The following is a 20,272-nucleotide window of genomic DNA, read 5'->3' on the forward strand; positions in this document are numbered from 1 at the left end:
TGCTCCTATGAGGATAATCAACACTTTTCCAGATTCGTTTCCATACGGTTCTGATTCTCACATCTGGAAATTCATTTCTATGTAACAGCCAGATATTAAAGGTTTAAGCAAAGGAATGATGATTGAATGTTTGTTATTTCTACTAAAAATGATCATTAGAATCCTTTAATGAAACTTTTACCTTTTTGGGTATGTGTTAGGAAAATGTCAGGTAAAAATAGCTAAGAAACACTATTAACCAATGTAAAAATAAGGAGTTACTTGAAAGCCAAAAGTGATCTTTAAACTATTTGAGAAATGAGATGTCAGGAATCCTGATGTCAAGTTGGAGCCCCACTTCTAATTAACTGTGAAACTTTTTAAATCCCTTGTCCTCTCTGCCTGTTTCTCATCTGTAAAATAATCACAGCAGGTTTCTTTACACATTGAGCAAAAAATAAACCAGAAACACTTCAACTGCAACAACCATGAAATAGAGTTGATACTAAAGTTTCTGTTAAATAACAGAACAAAAAATGGATTGCTTTATGTTAGAATAAAAACATTTAAAAATAAATTGGATGCCCTCTTTCCAGGATGGAGAGAGGAAGACAGTCTAGACACCTCACAGCCTAGTTCTCTGATGGGCTTACTCCACCAGGACTAGTGCTTTACACCCTACAGGCTACATGCTGAATGAACGGCAGGATGCGAGAATGAATGGCTATGTACTCCCTAGTACCTGGACATTGCTATGGTAATTCTGATGCAGTTTTACATTAAATTTACATTGTACACAAAGAATGGTAGCTTTACTTCCATTTTTATAAGTGAAAAATTTAAGGAACTTATCAACAAATTACCCATTGTGATTTCCATTGTGGGGATAGGGTGGTGTCCTGCTAACTCAGCTTTTGTCAGGATACAATTTTAAGAAGCTAAGAAATCACCTATTTTCTTATATCGAAACCGAGATTTACTCTCCCTCTCCACCTTCTAAACAGTGGGGATCACCAGTCTACCACAGGATCCCCTCTGGGTAGGGAAGAGTGGAGGAGGGAACACGCTCTAAGGCCACTGATCACAGAATGGTTCTGAACACTAAGATGACGTCTGTCTGTATTTAAGGAATGACCTCTGAGCCCTGTCTCCAAGAAGGCCACGAGCATACAGGATACCATAACAGACATTGACTCTAGGGTTATCCCATGCCAAACTCTCAGTGAAATTCATTTTGAGCCCTCTCAGCCTTCTACGTCTTATCCCAACCCCGTGGGGATTTTTTGCATAACTGCACTGAGTATGCAGGTAGAAAGAAATCTATCATTCATTTCACCACAGCTGGTAATTACAGACTCCAGGTCTGTAGACGGTAGGTCAAGTCAAGCTGAAATAAACTTTGCACAGAGTATTTCTTTTTTGCCTAAAGCCAATCTTTAACATATAAGCCTGTCACTTACACCAGGCCAAAAAAAAAAAAATAGAAAACAGTAGTATTAAGGATAGAATTTAGTTTCCAACCTTAATATACTTTCCTACATCTAGATAGTCACCCAAAACCTCACAGTTATTATCCATTGATCTAATAGTTGAATAACTTTTGGGGGGAATGAAAAAGGTGGATTCATGGTCAGGAACCTGTAAGAGTTTTCCCAGAGTTACTTTTTTAGCAAGGCTCTCAGAAGAAGGCAACGATTGGCAGCTTGTGTTTGTTAGGAGCCAAGCTTCCACTTGGGCTACAGGGAGACTCACAGAGTAACACAATAGCATGAGGATCCCAGCTTGTCTCACTTCCCTCAAGACTTACGCATTCTTTTTTCTCTCCCTCAACTTGCTTAGAGGATGTTTCTTCTTTTCTTACCTGTGTGCCCTAGGCCAGATTAGGAAACTATTTCCTTTGAAGTTTTCTGTACAAAGCCTTATCTGCAAAGTTTTTACAAACTAAGTAGGATAAAGGAAATGGTTCGATGTAGGGATAACTATACCTGCCCCTCACCAGCCCATGACTCTCAATGGTTACCTGTTCTTTCTTCTTGGAATTTAGAGCTTAGTTGCCTCTGGGGTGGCAGGACTGGGTACCTTCTCTACCCTGAAAACAGGACTGAGGAAAGAAAGGGAAGGAACGTGGCCTTAACCTACCTCAAGCTCTCAGAGTTCCACAGAGCCTAGTGTGTTTTCTTTCCGAGACAAGCCCTGAGGCCTGCCACACCTGGGTTTGCACACTGGCTGTCAGGTGAAGCTTGGGCAAGTCAGTTGATCTCTTTAAGCTTCCGGTTTTTCTGCTTTAAAGTGGGGATGATAAAAATGAGACTTGTAAAAATTAAATAAATTAAACCTCAAAGGAATTAGTGTGCCATGGCATAGAGCACGTACTCCATCAGTGATCTCTTTCCAACTTGTTTTCTTGGTTCTTAATTTTAAGCCAGAAGACTCTTTTTCAAATGGCTCTAGGAAGTCAGGATCAGACTTCCAAAGTGGAACCTGACCAGAGCCCCTCCATTTAATGCAAATTTCATTTGGTCTCGGAGATGAGATAAGTATAAAGTTATATCTAATGTTGAGAATATACCTTCCTCACTAGCTTTGGAGAAAGGGCTACAAAGATGAAAAGAGAAGACACCCCAAAATGGACTCATGGTAATTAAATAAAGCACACAGAGCCCACTACATCATAGAAGAAAAAAACCTACAGATACATGGCAAGACCAAAAAACAACAACAACAACAACAAAACAAAAGAATATTTCCATACCTTTTCTCTAATCCCAAGGAAACCTAAAGATACTTGATTCAAAAAGCCGCGGCCAAGAGTTCAAAGTGAAAGTCAGCCCTTTAGCTATTATTTATTGCTTTATTAGAGCAGAGGGAAGTGACACTCATTGCCTTTATAGAGCCCTGCAGAAATATATGCACAGAGTGGTCAATGACCAACATTTGAGTAAGTCTTCCAAATTATCACATTAAAATAACCTTTCGAATTTGAATGCCTCTCCTTTGCAAACGACCGCAACTTCATAATGAAGAATTTTATATATTATCAAAAAGAACCAGAAGTCCATGTGCTCCTTTCCCCAAAATCCACTCACTAAGGACCTGAGTGAAAATCTACTCTAAGCAGATCACTGTTACTATTTCCCTTTCAAAACAGTTGGAAATCCTAAGGTACGGGTACTGAGAAGATAGCAATATCCTTCTTAAGCTGGTAAGAATCTAGCCCCACAGGGACAATTTGGCAATCCTGTTTCTGGAAGCCAGGACTCAGGAGATTTGTCTTCGTGATGGACGGACACTCCTCCAGTCTTAAGGCAGGAGGGCTGTCAAGGCTCTGAATAGTGCCTTTCTGCTCATCGATGTCATCACAATGAAGGAGAGAACAGGTTTTCGTTTTCGCGAAGAGTGGTCAGTAGGAGCGCAGTGGTTTGGCATAGATGGGCTCCAGAACATGATGGATTAAAACCAAGAAGAGGCTTCCAAGGAAGATGGCGCTAAGAAAAGCCAGCAGGACATAGCGGCCAATGAAAAAGTCATCCACAATCTGGAGAAAGAAAACATCAAAATGAAATTACTACCAGTTAGGCACCCTGGCTGGGTTAATCTGAACTCTGTGATGAGTGGGCCAAGAGTTAGTTCATGAGTGTAACTTCCAGTAACATCCTGCCCTGAGTCTCCTCTGTACGTGGAGAAAAAAGAATCTTTTCCTCAACTCCCTGAGCAGAAGACACAGGTCAAGAAGGGATCAATGAGGTACAGGGAACAAATGGCTCAATTTAGGAGGTTGGTAGACACTTTGAAGTCCCTGGATGAATTATTTTATATTCTGAAATCCATTATCTGAAAGAGTTAATGAGAAGCTTTTGCTGGGTCCTAGAAAGGCTCATTTTTGTTTTTGCTAAAACACATTTTATTACAGAGAATTTTAAACATACATAAAAATGCAATAGTATAATAAACTCCCATGTATCTAAGACCCAACCCCCAAAATCATCAATCCATTGCCATTTCAGGAGTTCATTTTCAAAATGAAAGGTGACTTGACTTTAAAGCTGTCAGCGGAAGAGTCCCTTGCCACAGGGCAGGGAAAATGGTAATTGACCTGAGATACTAAAACACTAAGAGGATAGGTAACTTGCCCCAAAGCAGACAATGGGCTGCCTGGCCTTACACTTGAGGCCCCAAAGATGTTGGTCTTTGCTGACAAAACCCTATAATTGGTGTTGGCGCTACCCACTTGTTCAGTGTCCCCTTCCAGAGCTCCACTCTCCCCAGATCCAAATGGTGGTGCTTAAATTTGGGCAGGAAAAAGCAATGTAATCTACAGACCTAATGGAGCAACACCACCAACCAAGTGGCTGACTGACTTCACAGGTTTGAAATCCCAGTACCTAGGAGAGAATCCAAAACACCTGAAAGGCAATTATGGTAGACAGAATAACGGCCCAAAGATATCCACATCCTAATCCCCAGAAATTGTGAATAAGTTAGATTATATGTTAAAGGAGAATTAAGATTGCCAATCAGTTGCCCTTAAAAAAGGCGGGAATAACCTGGATTATCCAATCCAGGTGGACCCAATGTAATCACAAGGATTCTTCTAAGTTGAATAGGGAGGTGGAAGAGAGGGTCAGAGCAAGAGAGGTGAGGATGGAAGCGTCAGTGAGGTGTGATGTCACTGGCTCTGAAGATAGAGCAAGGGGGCTGTCAGCCAAGGAATACAAGCAGCCTCTAGAAGCTGGAAAGGATAAGGAAGTGGATTATCCAATAGAACCTCCAGAAAGGAATGCTGCCCTGCCAACCCCTTGGTTTTAGCCCAATGAGACTGATTTTGGACTCTAACCTACAGAACTATAAGATAATACACCTGTGTTGTGAGCCATTAGTTCACACGATTTGTTACAGCAGCAATAGAAAACTAACACAGCGGCCATACGCAAAGCACCTCTCAGACCCAAGCCCTGGTGGGATCACTGAGATCCAAAGACACCTCAGCTGCTCCAGAGATTACCCCAACAGTCAACTTACAACAAAGGTCAGTTTGATAAAACAGCTTTAACATAACTTTGACCTTGGCTCCGGTACTGAACAAGTCTCTTGCGGGCCACATGTTTGCTCGTTCGACACGTTTCACTTTTTAATTAGCCAATTAGCAGGCCCTGGGTGCAGAAGGCCCAGGCCATGTATTATTGATACCGCATTGAGCCAGGCTGCTGCAAAGGCCAGCTCTCAAAACCTGAAAATTAGAACTCCAATTCTGTCGGCCATGCTGACAAAAGTATTTTGCTCAAACCCCATTCTTGCCTCCTGGGTCTGAAACTCATATGACAGAGAATAGAGGGATTGATTTCAAAAATGTGTTTGCTCTGTGCCCTTCTCCCAATGTTTATATCTGTAGCATCCAGAAATGTGGCAGCCTATATCACTCTCCCCCTTAAAAGACAAGGAAAGCGACCGGATTCAGTGGCTCACATCTGTAATCCCAGCACTTTGGGAGGCTGAGGCTGAGTGATCTGAGGTCAGTTCGAGACCAGCCTGGCCAACATGGTGAAACCCTATCTCTACTAAAAATAAAAAAATTAGCTGGGTGTGGTGGCACATGCCTATAATCACAGCTACTCAGGAGGCTGAGGCAGGAGAATTGCTTGAGCCCAGCAGACGGAGGTTGCAGTGTGCTGAGATCGTGCCACTGCATTCCAGCCTGGCCAACAGCGAGACTCTCTCTAAAAAAAAAAAAAAAAAAAAAAGGTAAGTGAGGTGGGAATTTGCCCCGGCTCACACACGTGGTACCCAGACCTCCAGAGTATTTTCCAAATACTGACAACAAACTGGCATCAATGGAAATAATTCCTTAATTGCGTGTGGTAAGTACTATTTCCCTTGGAGTTTAATTTCCTTCCTCTTGCCATAGTTAATCCTAGAGTGTCAATTTTAGTTCAAAAGTTACACGTATATTCTTGTATACTGTTGTTGTCTAGTGTCAAAATGCTAACCCATGAGCTCTCTGGGACTGCCCTGGATATTCTGTTAAGTTCTCAACGATGAAGATTTTGAAGACGGACCTCAGCTTGAATCCTTGTTCTGCCTCTTGCTATGTGGCCTTGGGCAAGTTACCTTAACCTCTGACAGACTCAGTGTTCTTACCTACAAAATGGGGATAATAATGGTACCTATGTCATACTACTTAGGGCTGTCCTGAGGTTTAAATGAGACAATGCAAACAAAGCGTTTGGCACAGGACCTGGCACACAGAAATCCCTTAAAGAATTTTAGCTATTTTCATGACTATCACTTAAAACATCAAAATGAAGGTTAAGAGGAAAGCTGTGAGAAGGAGTAATGGGACAGAAGAGGTCAATGCCATTGTCAAGATCCCATGGGTCTGAGACCAGCCAGGCATGGCAATGCCATGGTAAAGAACTCCAGAGAAGGACTCTGAGAGAAATGATAAAAATCCATTTAAAGACGTGGGTGTAGGCCGGGCGCGGTGGCTCAAGCCTGTAATCCCAGCACTTTGGGAGGCCAAGGCGGGTGGATCACAAGGTCAGGAGATCGAGACTATCCTGGCTAACATGGTGAAACCCCGTCTCTACTAAAAATACAAAAAACTAGCCGGGCGCGGTAGCGGGCGCCTGTAGTCCCAGCTACTTGGGAGGCTGAGGCGGGAGAATGGCGTGAACCCGGGGGGCGGAGCTTGCAGTGAGCCGAGATCGCGCCACTGCACTCCAGCCTGGGCGACACAGTGAGACTCCGTCTCAAAAAAAAAAAAAAAAAAAAAAAAAAAAAAAAAAATAAAGACGTGGGTGCTGGCAGGTACGGTCCCAGGCATGAGGACCAAAGAACTCCCAGAAGACTGTTGGGAAAATTCTAGCACATGCAGTTGGAGAAGCATGTCCTCAGCACCCTCAGGGCACCACATCAGTTTCAGTCCAGGATCTGCGGTTAGGAGCCCAGGCTGCCAGGAATGGGAACACTTCCATCTCGGGTGCAGGCCTCTGACTATCCTTATTTCATTTTCTTTTTTTTTCTGTCCGCATGGTACGATGTGGCTTTCCAACAGGCTGTTTTCAACTTGATGCAAACTGGAGATGAGACCAAATCAGGCAAATAACTGCCTGGTGGGGTTAGAGGTGGAATTCAGAGTAAGATTATTTTCCTGAGTGAAGGGGCAGGGAAACTTAAAACTCTCTCTGAACGTTCCCTACCATTGGTTGAACTTTACAATTCTGACATCTTGGGAAACCCGGTGTCAGAGAACATCGAGGGCAGGATGGACATACAGATGAAGAGAAACAAGAGTTACAGCTCAGGAGGCAAAACAAAACCAACAGCTTTACCTTAACTTCCACCTCCGGGGCTGGGAATTCACCAGCTCGTGGGAAAAGCAACAGAACTGATGTGATGATCACAGCACCGAAGAATAAAAAAATGACAGAGAACCTGGGGTCAAAAAGACATATATTAAAAGCACTGTTTACAGTTTTTTCTCTGATCAGTTAGGTCTGGAAAGACTCTTCCTTGGAGCCAATATTCTATGTTTCAGTCCCTTAACAATGTCCAGAGACCTGCTGTCAACAACCTCTTCATCCCAAAGTCCTTCTTCCTAGACAGGTACCAGCTAGGTGCATTCCCGTTTATTCTTGGTAATTCCCAATTCCTAGGAACGGAAATGTGTAGTTTTTATTTTTACTTCTGCCCAAAGTCATAATCGAGAAAAACCAAAGCATCCCCTCTCCACCTCCACTTCTGTTGTTTTTAGAACAGAATACTTTAGAAAATTCTACAACTCTCTGCTTCATACTAACACTATCTTGGTGCAACTCTACAGTTTTTTCAGAGTCGGTTTATGGCCTAACCCTGTTCTGAAGGCAACGCGTGATATAGAAAGCAGGCCCAACTCATCACATGTTGTTTTTTCCTGGGTCCAGGGCTACAGCCTCGGGGACTGGACCAAGCCTCTGCCATAAATCTGAACAATTCATAAACACACACCCGTACGACCTCCAGAAATTCAATCAGCAGTGAAAGCAGAATTTCCTGCCACAGTTAGAACTCAACCACACCACTTCCTTCTCCCATCTCGGCTTCCGAGCATAAATAACACAGTTCGTGCTTATAAAAAGAGGTTAAAATGCAACTCATTCAAACTGCCAGTAATTACAAAACTGATCTCTTAAATTCTAAATGTTTAATGAGCATCAGCGATTTTGCCTCTAATTGCTTTACCTGGGACTCCCAGCTGGAAAGAATGCCTTACCTCGCCGCCCCGGAGGCCCTGGACAGCAGCACACACAGCAGCAGCACTGACACCCACAGCAGGGCTAAGATGAACACGCCCGCACCGACTCCGAGCACCGTGCCAGCCATCCCGCGGGGAGGCAGCGGCGGCCCCCGCCCTGCGCGCCGCACGATCAAGTGTCCTCTGTGCTCCAGCGCCGCCTTCCTGCCACACACTCCCATGAAGGCATTCAGACAAATACAGAAAGCCTAAACTCAGTACAGGGAATTTTCTGATGATCAGTGTGTTAGGAGGATTACTCAGTACAGGTCGTTAATTTTCAGAAATGTCCAGGCCCAGAGTCCCTTAATGGAAACTGGAAATGTAGAAGCCAAAGCCTTTCTCTTTGGCGGGGGCCGAGAGGCTGTTTTCTACTCTGCACTCAGAAGGCCTTTCTGAGGGTTTCCCTTCAAATTCGGTACCTGAGTTCTACTTTGACCTCTTCCCCCAGCCCACGGGAGAAAACGGAACCCTCTCTTGATACAAAACCCTAAGAACTGTTAGAAGACACCGGGGCATGGGAAGGAACTCCAGGGCCAAAGCGGAAGTTGAAGCTCTCAGGTTAAATCCATGGTGTGAGCTTTGACTCACCAGGCAATCGATCACAAGACAGAAAGTTCTCAGTCTATTGTCGAGTTCTTATTCAAGAGGACGAAAACTCTCAGTCCTTAAAGAAGAGGAACAGCCATCACTATATTTGAACATTTATGTGTGCTAAGTGCCATGCAAACATATCTCATTCAATCCCAGCGTGAAGCTTCTGAGAAAGGTATGACTATAGCCATGTTACAGATGGGTGAAATATAAGCGCGATGGGGTACCTATTAGTTTCCTAATTAGCGGCTCAAAATAGAAATTTGTTTTCTCACAGTTCTAGAGGCCAGCAATCCAAAATAAAGGTGTCAGCAGGGCTGTACTCCCTCCAAAGGCTCTAGGACAGGGGTCCCCAACCCCTGGGCCATGGACTGGCACTGGTCCATGGCCTTTTAGGAACTGGGCTGCACAGCAGGAGGTGAGCAGCAGGCAAGCCAGCATTACTGCCTAAGCTTCGCCTCCTGTCATATCAGTGGCGGCATTAGGTTCTCATAGGAGGACGAACCCTATTGTGAACTTCATGTGCAAAGCATCTAGGTTGCAGGTTCCTTAGGAGAATCTAATGCCTGAAGATCTGAGGTGGAACAGTTTCATCCTGAAACCATCGCCCTGCATCCGCCTGTGGAAAAACTGTCTTCCATGGAACCAGTCCCTGGTGCCAAAAAGACTGGGGATGGCTGCTCTTGGGGAGAATCCTTCCCTGCCTCTTCCAACTGCTGGTAGCTCCAGGCACCGTTCATTGGCTTTTAACTCACAACACCAGTCTCTGCCTCCATCTTCCCATGGCATTCTGCTGTGTCTGTCTTCACCTTTTCTGTCTCCTGTAAGGGTACTTGTCATTGGATTTAGGGTCTGTACAAATAATCTAGTATTATCTTGAGATGCTTAACTTAATTAAATCTGCAAAGACCCTTTTGTCAAACGAGGTCACAGTCACAGATTCCAGGGGTGAGGATGTAGACATATATTTTTGGGGAGCACCATTCGACTCACAGCAGAGGAACAGCACACTGCACTACCTCCCCTGATTTTCCTTTTCAGCATCGGAGACAAGTCTTAAGCAAACACACTCCTCTAGGTTGCTGGTTTTCTTTACCCTCATGGCTTAAATACCACGAAAACATTAGCTATGAGAAGTTATAAAGTTATGGGAAAGGAGGGTCTAAGTATGAACTGCTAAAAAAAAATACATTTATTGAATCAACATTTACGATGTGCCTGCCATGTAAAGCACTGCGCTATAAGCTGGGGATGCCAAAGGTGAATAAGGTATCTTCTGACAGAAGCTCAAGGTCTATTGGAGAACACTGTCCTGAAAAGAAGTGTCCGTATTACATTCTGAGTGATGGTAAAAGCGAGGTGCAGTGGGAACGGCAATAGTGAGAGGGGCTTTACAAAGGAAGTACTCCGCACAGGCACGTTTAAGAAAGAATCGGAGTGAGGGGAGATGGGACCTGGGGCCCACCTGCATGCCTAACTTCTCTGGGGAGCAGTCTGCCCCCATTAGGGCCACATGGGCACCATCTCAGTCACTCTAACACGCCCAGGGTTTCCCCATCTCTGGGTCTTTGTACTTGCTGTTTCCAATGCCTGGAACTAACTCTCAACCCGAAGCACGCCTGCTACTATTTGTAGGACTGGCTTTCCTCAGCCTTCTGATTTCTGCTTAAATGTCACTCCTCAGTGAGGTGTTCCCTGAGTGTCTTCTCTAAAGTAACCCTCAAACACTGACTCTCCATCACTCTATTTCCTTCAGAGCACTTTTCACAGAACTAGTTAATATTTTCATTTATTTGTGTACAAGTTTATTTTCTGTCTCTCCAACTAGAATAGTAAACTCCACGAAGGCAGAGACCTGGTATCTTTCTCACTGTGGTAACCCCAGTTCTTAGCACAGAGATTATACATGACAAGTATCTGTGGGAGGAATAAATGACACAGTGCTAACAAGTCCACAAACATCAGGTGAGGGAGTGAAAGGATCATACGGAGTTTTAGAAAGATGACTGTAACCTCTGGTCAATATGCTGGACGGAAGTTAACAAGGTAAGTGCCTCATACAACAGCAAACACAGAAATGTTCAATAAAATGGAACAAGAAGAATTTAGTACACAGCAGAGCTCGAAAACAATAAAGAAAAATAATTAAGTGCTATAAAAAAAATGTAACTCAAGGCCTGAGCTGAGCCTAAAAGTCTATGGGGGTCCTGTTGCCTGACACAGCCCTTCAGGGTGATTCTCTTCAAGGCAGATAAGGTCTCAAGCCCACGATGGCAAAGAACTAGCAATGGGAACAAGGCAGAAAGCTGGGCCCTCACAGGGCTGACCAGTTCTTGAAATAGGGTCTAAAAAATTTGCTACTGACTTAGCTGGAAGAAAGCTGGCTGAGTGCTTCAGGCCACAGGTCAAAAAACAACAGCCCAAGAGAAATCTGATTCCCCACCCCACGTCATATCCATGTGTGAGATTCAGTACTACCAGTGTGATACGGGAATCCCAAATATAAAGATTAACATGAAAACTAGACTAAAAGTGAGAACCCACTGGATCCCAGCAGAGACAAAACTAAACCCACAGGCTGGCATGCAAGACTCCCTCAAGAGTAAGTGTAAAATAAAGATGTTTTCAGACATACAAAGGGTGAAATGTAGTTCATCTCTCATGGATCCTCAGTGGAAGAGCTACTCAGAGACATATTTCAGCAAGAAGGAAAATGAACCAAGAAAGGAGGTATGAGATGTAGGAAGATTGGTGAGAAAAATACTAAGAAATATTGACAGTAAAGATTTCTGTAATGATGACAATTTTTGAGGGCTTAAAAATCAGAAAGAACTAAATATTACTCAACAGTTATATGGTAGATGGAAAAGGATAGTTCAAAGTTAAAGCATTCTACAGTTATTTTGTTTTGGAGGAGGTGTTTGTTTTTTAAGCTAAGTACACAAGTTTAAAAAAAACATAGGTAAACAGCAAGCAACAGAAATAGAAAATATAGCTTCTATACTAGTAAAGTGAAAAAAAAGTAAAGAAAACAGAAAGTGGGGCAAGGGTCAGTGGTAGTGAGGTGGGTGGCAGAACAAAGAATAAGCAAGGAAAATGGAAAATACAAAATAAGATTGTAAAAATGAACCCAAATACAGCAGTAATCGTAGTACAAGGAAACATTATATTTGGCTACTAAAAGAAATTCTCTTAGATTTTTCTTTTTAAAAATAGCTGTGTACAAAAGTTCTACAGAAAGTATAATGAGAGGCTGAAAATAAAGAGATTGAGAAAGACATGCAAAGCAAATATTAACAAGACAAAAACCAGGGAAGGAGGGAATAGGGAGATCGTCAATGAGTATAGAGTTTCAGTTTTGCAAGATGAAAACGTTCTGGAGCTCTGTTTCACAACACCGTGAATATACTTAACACTGCTGATGTGCACTCTTAAAAATGGTTAAGACAGGAAATTTTATGTTTTTTTGGTTTTGTTTTTGTTTTAAGCCACAGTTGAAAAAAAAACAAGCGAAACAAAATAAAAGCTACTGAAGTAATATTAGTACCAAGCAAAATAGATGTAAAGCTCTGAAAAATATTAATAAGAACAGTCACAAAAGGAACAATTCAGTAAAAAGATACAACTTGAAACAAATGTGAACCTAACAACAAAACCTCCAAATATATAAAGCCAAAACTGACAGAAGTACTATAATAAATGGATAAAACCACTAATTTAGTGAGAGATTTTAAATATGTCTCAGAAACTGATAGATCAAGCAGATAAAAAAGAATAAACACTTGAGAAAGAGGATACCTGAATGAGAATAAATATGTAAAAAGGTGCTCAACTTCATTAGCCATCCAGAAATTGCAAATGAAAACCAAATTCAGTAGCTTCATATACCCACCAGAATGGCTAACATGAAATGACAGACAACACCAAGTGTTGACAAAGATGTGGAGTAACTGGAACCTTCATATACGGCTGGCAAGGGCCGTAATTTCTTAACCACTGCTTTGGAGACTATTGGAAGTATCTAATAAAGCTAAATATAAATGCACCCTACACCCAGCTCTTCTATTCTTAGATGTATTCCCAACAGAAATGCACACCTAAGTTCAAAACAAAGATTGCAGCCCTACCTGAAATAGCTAAAACATTAAACAATCCAAATATCTACCAATAGAGTGGATATAGTACTCTACAATCTATTCATTCATACAGTATATAAAGCATTATGTAGTATAAAGCAATGAGAATAGTATAAAGCAATGAGAAAGAACACACTACAACTATACTCAACAATGTGGATGAATTTCACAAATATTGAATGAAAAAAAGCTAGAGGCTAAAGAGTTCATAGTATATGATTCCATTTATATAATGTTCAAAAACAGGTCAAACTAATTTTAGGCGCTAGAGGTCAGGGGTATGGTTGGCTTGTGAAACATAGTGACTGTAGGGGGTTCAGTGAGATGCTGATAAAATTCTGTTTCTTGATCTGAGTTTTGGTCACCTGGCTTTATTCATATGGTGATGTTGTATCTAACCATGCACTTAGGATTTATATACTTTTCTGTATGTGTATTACCCTTCACTAAAATGTTTACTTTACAGAAAGAATATCAAGAGATGTGTCAGCCAAGTGTAGTATATGGACCCTTATTTGGTCCTGATTCAAACAAAGCATTGCAAAAACCTTCTATGAAATGATTGGGGAAATCTGAAGAATATCCAGATAATTGATAGTATTAGGAAATTACTGTTTGTATTTTCAGTGAAAAAACATTATTGAAAAATACGCTATTATTATGTTGTTAAAAGAGTATGATAAAGATATATGCATACACACACGTAGCACATTACAGATAACAGAAAAGGGTTTCTAGGAGCTTTCTATTATCTGAGTGAGAGGAGGTGAAGTAGCTGACATGAAACAAGACTGGTCATGAGCTAGTTGTTGAAGCTGGGTGATGAGTATGTAGATGTTTGCTATCCTGGAATTTTCTATACATCTGAATATATTTGAAACTTTCATAACAAAAAGATGTGGATATGTATATGTATATCTGTATAAATATGACTATAACAAAAGATGAGTAAGATTTGTATAGCTAAAATTATAAAACTTTATTCAAAGACAAAAAAAAAAAAAGAGAGAGAGAGACCTGATTAGAGAAATAAAGCAGACCTGAACAGTAAAGACCTGGGTAGAGAAATAAAGCAGACCTGAACAGAGAAATAACCTGTGTTCCTGGATGGGATGGTTCAATTTAAAAATCTCAATTTTCCTTAACCTATAAATTCAATGCAATTCTAACCAACGTCTAAAAACAATTTTTTGTGGAACTTGAAAACAGATCCTAAATTCATATGGAAGAGCAAAAACCCAAGAATAGCCAAAACAATTTTGAGAACTAGGATGGCAACTTGCCTTTCTTGTTACCAACTGCCGCAAGACACATTAAAAAACCAAAGTAATTAAAACAGTGTGATAGTGGCACAAAGACACATGGCCCAGTGGTATAAAATCAAGAACCCAGAAACAGATCCGTGCATTTGTGAGAACTTCCTATAACCACAGAGCTGGCTTTATGATTCAGTGGGTAAAGAACTTCATAGATAGTGCTGGGACAAATGATTCTCCAATAGGAAAATAATAAAACTAGATCTCTGTATGATATACAGAAGTCGATTTTAAATGGAAAGTAATTCGTAATGAAATAGCATATGTTTAAATATACAAATGTTCAGGCTGACTGCACTAGAATACGTAATGAAGTACAGTAGTCAGATGCTTGCACCTAAACTTAGAATCACCACGAACGCAAAAGCTTCAAATGCAGACTATGCAGGTGTGTTGTTCTGGCAACTCAAATACCACGAGCTGTGCTGCCTTCAGTTATGTGATTTGCTAGAGTGATGAACAACTCTTGTTAAAGTTCCAAACCACAAATAAGTATAATTTTCCTCTGATTTACATTAGAGCTGCATTCCTGGAAATTTTACTATATTACACTGTGCCAAAAAATCCATTATGTTTATACAAAAACTGGAGTTAGGCTCTAGACTCAGATAATTATAAATGAGTATCTTGTGGGATACTCAAAAGTTGCACAGGATACAGGACAATTCTTCGTTGTGAGGACTGTCCCATACATTACAGAACATCCAGTATCCCTCATTCCTGATCTGTAAACCCCAGTAGTGCCTCCAATCAAAGAGTAACAAAATACATCTTCACAAATTCCAAAACACCCTAAAACGGGCAGCAACATCTCTTTGGGGAACCACTGTTCTAGAAAGTTCTTGCATAAAGAGACATGTACAAGGTGTTTATTGCAGCTTTGTTTACAATAGCAAAACATCAGGAAAAAATTTAAATGTCTATCAATCAGGGAACAGATACAATATTATATATTCATAATGAATATTTAAAACGAAATTGATCTGTATGTATTGATGTGAATATATCAAAAAAACAATGTTGAGTGACAAAAACAAGTTGCAAAATGGAACCCACAGTATGATACTACTTGTATTTTTTAAATTAAATACAATTTAAACAGTAATATGTATTGTTTCTGACGTACATATATACAGCAAAAGTATAAAAACATGGGCATAAATGATGTAGGACAATTTCAAAAGACTTTGCCTCTGGAGAGGGAGGCAGGAAAGGGAATGGTGTTGGGAGTGGAAATAAAAGGGATCTGAACTAAATCTGTGATGTTTTATCTCTTTAAAATAAAAAACTTGAACAGGTGTGCCAAAATGTTAATATTTATTAATCTGATTGGTGAAACATAGATATTATACTACCCAATGTACTATTTTCTGTTTTTAAATTTTTTGTGATAATTTTTGATTTTTAAAAAGGTAACGGGCAGCAGAATGCATGTGAATTGGGTGATCAGTTAGGAAACGCGATTCTCCAGATAAGAGAAGAGGGTCTGAACTCCAGTCTTAGCTGTGTCAAGGGAGAAGGTGTTAGAAATGACACAAGTTTCTAGCTTAGTTGTCTGACCTGACGGTACTGCCCTTAAGAAAACAACTATTTAATTTAATTTGTGCTATTCTGGATATTACACAAATAACCTAGAAGACTTGGATCAACTCTAACAGTTAGAATAGAGGGCAAATGGTAGTTGAAGCTGGCTGGCACCATTAGAAATGTTGCCCTTCAATCCCCCTTAGTAGCTTAAGAGTTCATGAGACATTGGTTTACATACAGTATGGCTTTAAAGTAAATAAGATAAATATTCCCAAGCTCTTTTAAGAATGGAGCTCATAATTTTATAAGCAAACTATACATTTTCTTACAAAGCATAGAAAAGAAGAGCTGGGTATGGTATAGAGTGCTGCTATAGGGGAAGAGAGAACATCTAGTCATTTTTATCTTATTTCAATGTGATAATATCTGTGATAATTTCCCATATTAGAATGGCTAAATTATTGTTATTGAGTACAATACAATAAAATATTAAAACGGAAGTGTTTTTATTTACTGTTCATGCCGTCAGTAAACCTTCTTTGAGAAGTGATGGCTTGGCCAACCTGATTTCAAGGGTAAGTCCATTTACTTAATATCTGTGGCATTTAAAGCAGGTAGATTGGAGTGGAAAAAAGTAATTTAAATTTGAACCGTTCAGCAGCTGACAAGAGCAACTACAAGGCCAATGTTTTCCTTCTGTGCTCAATGCTGTGAGGTTTTTCTCTGGAAAGAGTTTGTTCAAAACCTTTTAGATGTGTGTGTTCATTTAATGATTGTTTCTACATACCCTTTCATCCAGCTGTCAGAGAAAATAGGAATAAATTGACTGATCCCTGCACAGGTAACCTAATGGATTAAAAACACAGTACTCATCACCAGGCTGATCATCATGAGTGAGAATACTAACGGCCACTATAAGATGACTTACTACCTAAGACAAATGTGGATTCCTCAGCGGGTAATGTGGCCTAAGTGCTGCTGCTGGTGGGAGATATCTCACCCATCCCCCGATTTTCACACCGACTCAAGCCCTTGAAAGCAACAGAAAACAGTGGGTTACAGGAGTGAAGTGCTCTTCTGGAACAGTTCTTTCCACTTTGCTTTATAGCTGTTTTCCAACCCTTCAAAAATAACTGGGCGGTTACTTTCACACTTTTATGTTTCTACTTTAAACACTTCACTATCTTTTGAATTTTAAAATATTAGAATAACGCCTCTACCTTTGTAATGAGATAAAATGCAAGCCTGGGAAAAAAATCAGTTGCCAAGCTCCCAAAATGCCACCGATGTAGCATCTGCTCTTAACACGTTGATAGAAAAGGAGGATCAGTAAACCTAGGTCTCGTCCTTGCATCTCTCTCCTGGACGGTGTTGTGGGTTGGAACGGCTGCAGAGCCTGGGTCTCTCCGCTCTCTGCACCTCACAGCACTGCAGCCTGGGAACACTCTACTGGAACTCTAAGCTTCTCCCCAACTCTGTTGCAGATTCAAACTGGCGACAGGAAAACGATACCCCCCATGTCTCGTCTTCAGAATGTTCACCTGGCCACCTCCCAGTAGCTGGAGAGGGATTAAGGTCTTGATCATAAGAGATCTGAATCAGGCACTGACACTTCCTTTTCTTAAGAGTATGAAACACAAAACAGCCCTTCCTTCTCTGCCTCACATTAAGTATTTGTTAGCCGGGCCTTGGGGCCAGATCAGCGGTAAGGGCGGTCTGCGAGGTCCGTGCACCGCCGTCCGCCCACGCCTTCTTCCAACCACCTCAGCCCGACCCCCCACTTTTCTCCCTTCTCCGCAGCCGCCCTGCTTTCCTCACCTCTGCCCGCCTCACCTGGATCCCACTGTCCACCCTGGCAGTACTCACACCTCAGATTCCGGCCGGTTCCAGCCCACCGGGCTCCGGTTTACTTAAGGCGAATCACAAGTGGGCTTTCATTCAGGTGATTTAACATTCACTAATCAGCGTCGCTCTCTCAACGCCCAACTTCTTCCTTATTAGCTTACGCCTAGCGCGGCTCCCGGCAACGCCATGCGCGATGGGTTGGCTCGTCACCCTTTGTTACGCCCTCCGATTGGTCGGTGCCTGTCGGCCCTTGGACCGACCTCAGTTCGGTTGGGTAGCAGCGGTCCGAGCTGCACGCCACACCCCCCCATGTCAATCACATCATCTCTCCGTAACTCGTTGGGCCATTGGTCAGTCTAGCCCGAGGGCGGGTTGTTGGGCGGAAGAGAGAGGTTTCTTCCGGCCTCACTCGCTGTCACCATAGAGATTGCGCATCCAGGCAGCGAAGCGGCGGGGCTGGGCAGCTCAGATCTCGAACTCCGGAGAGCTGCACAGTCGTCTAGACATAAGTGCGTTTTCTGGGGTCTGATGAACATCTCACTGCCCAACCCACTGGCTCGAGTGGGGCGCAAGATGTGGGGGACAAGTCAGCTTAGGCCCGGTCATTAGGTGCCCCAACAACCCTCCTGGAGGGAACTGAGGACGAAGCACCAGTTATAATAATGGCACGCTTCATTTATCTTTATCTCGCCTTATTTTATTTGGCATTTAATACTTCCATTAGCCTTGCGAAGCAGACTAAGGCAAGGATCATTCTACCCACGGGACAGACTGGGGAAGCGGTCCTGGGTCCATCAAGTAAACCCTCTGCCGCCAGGCTGCTGGAACTGGAGTTGGCCCACGCTATTGGCAGACTGCTGTTACCTTACTGCCAACTAAAGCTTGCCATGACTTTGCTTTGAGGCTATGGCCTGTTAGACCAAAAGATGCATCAATCAGGACAACCAAAGGAAGTAGGACAGACAGGCTACGTGCTCCACCACTGAATCAAGAAGGGAAAACAAAAATCAATACCAAATTGGAGAGTTGCACCGTTTGAACCTTTGACCCTAAACAAAATTCAGAAATACCATGAAGCAAACTATTCAATCTTAGAGCACTGCATCTCTGATTGAAGGAATTCTCCTGAATCACAGCTTTATGAACCAAAAAGAAGAAGATGCTTGAATTTCATCAACTGCACGTCTCAAATTTATTCTACTTTCAAGGCTTCATTTGCAGTCATATAACGTAACCAATGATTTCTTGTGTGTTTAGCAACTTAACATTACTTGGCCCAGTGAGAAGCTCTGTGGCTAAGAAATCCATTATTTTGATGAATTCATTTCACTGGAATTGAGTGTTGACTGCAGCTATGTTCTGTCAGGAACTGTGAAGATATACCAGAAATGAGATGTGACTCCTGTCTTAATAGCCTGTGGTTTTGTAATGTTAGGTCAACAACACATGAAACAACTAGGAAACACTTTAAAACAAGATATAACAATGGGCCAACCCTATTGTACAATTAATTTCTCCAAAATACAATAATACTTCATATTTGCAGATCATTTTGTAGTTTCCAGAGCAATTCTTCCCTTGTATTATTTGGGGGATATTTTGTTATGGCTGGAATTAGCGTGTATGTCTTTATCATAGAGCTAGAACTAATGCTGGGTCGTAGCATATGAGTAGGAACAGGAAAGGTGGAACAGAATCCGGGGAGAGAAAGTAGTTTGAGCAAAGAGGCCAAGGCAAGAATGAGCACTGAGTATCTGGAGAATAATATGGAGACAAATGATGGAAAGTAATGTGTAGACTAGTTGGTCAGAACTGACTCTGAGACCTTAATATTTTGGAGGAAAGTGGTCAAAAGTTCAAAGTTTGAGATTGGAAAAGTTAACTTTCTTACACTTCTAATGTTCATACTGGCTTCAGTTAAGCTATAAATTAAAAATGGGCTTGGCTCAACAGAACTTGAGTCCTGTCATATGGCTTTTCTCCTTAGGTAGCATGAGCTTCACCATTTGCTTTACCACCTCCACCAACTACCAGTCCCTGCACTCCATCCAGCCACACAGCCATATCGTCTGGTCCATCAGCAGCGCAGCCAAAGTCTATGCAGGCCTCAGGGGCTTGGGCTCCCAAACCTCAGTGTCCTTCTCCATAAGCTTCTGGGGTGGCTGGGGGTCTGGAGACCTGGCTGCAGGGATGGCCAGGGGTCTGGAAGGAATGGGGGACATCCAAAATGAGAAGGATACCATGCAAGGCCTGAATGACTGCCTGGCCTTCCTACCTGGACAGAGTGAGGACTCTGGTGACTAAAAATCAGAGGCTGGTGAGCACAATCTGAGAGTACTTGGAGAAGAAGAGACCCCAGGTCAGAGTCTGGGGGCATTACTACATGACAATCAAGGACTCGAGGGCTCATATCTTTGAAATTCTGTGGACAATGCTTGTGTTGTTCTGCAGATTGACAATGCCCGTCTTGCTGCTGATGACTTTAGAGTCAAGTATAAGACAGAGCTGGCCATGTGCCAGTCTGTGGAGAGCAACGTCCATGGGCTCCACAAGGTCATTGATGACACCAATGTCAGTCGGCTACTGCTGGAGACAGAGATGGAGGC

General features: G+C 42.0%; 1 protein-coding gene across 8 annotated transcripts; it reads right to left on the minus strand.

The window, feature by feature from the left end:
• Window positions 1–501: 501 nt before the first annotated feature.
• Window positions 502–17,866, minus strand: TMEM218 (transmembrane protein 218). 8 transcript variants are annotated; one of them, XM_025358122.1, is made up of 7 exons: window positions 17,690–17,866; window positions 16,750–16,852; window positions 16,609–16,667; window positions 8,840–8,915; window positions 8,228–8,423; window positions 7,308–7,410; window positions 502–3,514 (listed from the first exon to the last, which is right to left on the minus strand). In XM_025358122.1, the coding sequence occupies exons 5-7, from the start codon at window positions 8,335–8,337 to the stop codon at window positions 3,380–3,382; spliced, it is 348 nt and encodes a 115-aa protein (XP_025213907.1). In that variant the 5' UTR covers window positions 8,338–8,423; window positions 8,840–8,915; window positions 16,609–16,667; window positions 16,750–16,852; window positions 17,690–17,866; the 3' UTR covers window positions 502–3,379. The 8 variants fall into 8 exon arrangements, with proteins under 8 accessions (XP_025213907.1, XP_025213906.1, XP_025213905.1 ...); XM_025358121.1 differs by having other exon boundaries at window positions 17,640–17,807; XM_025358120.1 differs by lacking the exon at window positions 16,609–16,667.
• Between the last annotated feature and the right edge of the window lie 2,406 nt (window positions 17,867–20,272).

Source organism: Theropithecus gelada, chromosome 14 (assembly GCF_003255815.1).
Source record: "Theropithecus gelada isolate Dixy chromosome 14, Tgel_1.0, whole genome shotgun sequence".
Taxonomy (NCBI): Eukaryota; Metazoa; Chordata; class Mammalia; order Primates; family Cercopithecidae; genus Theropithecus; species Theropithecus gelada.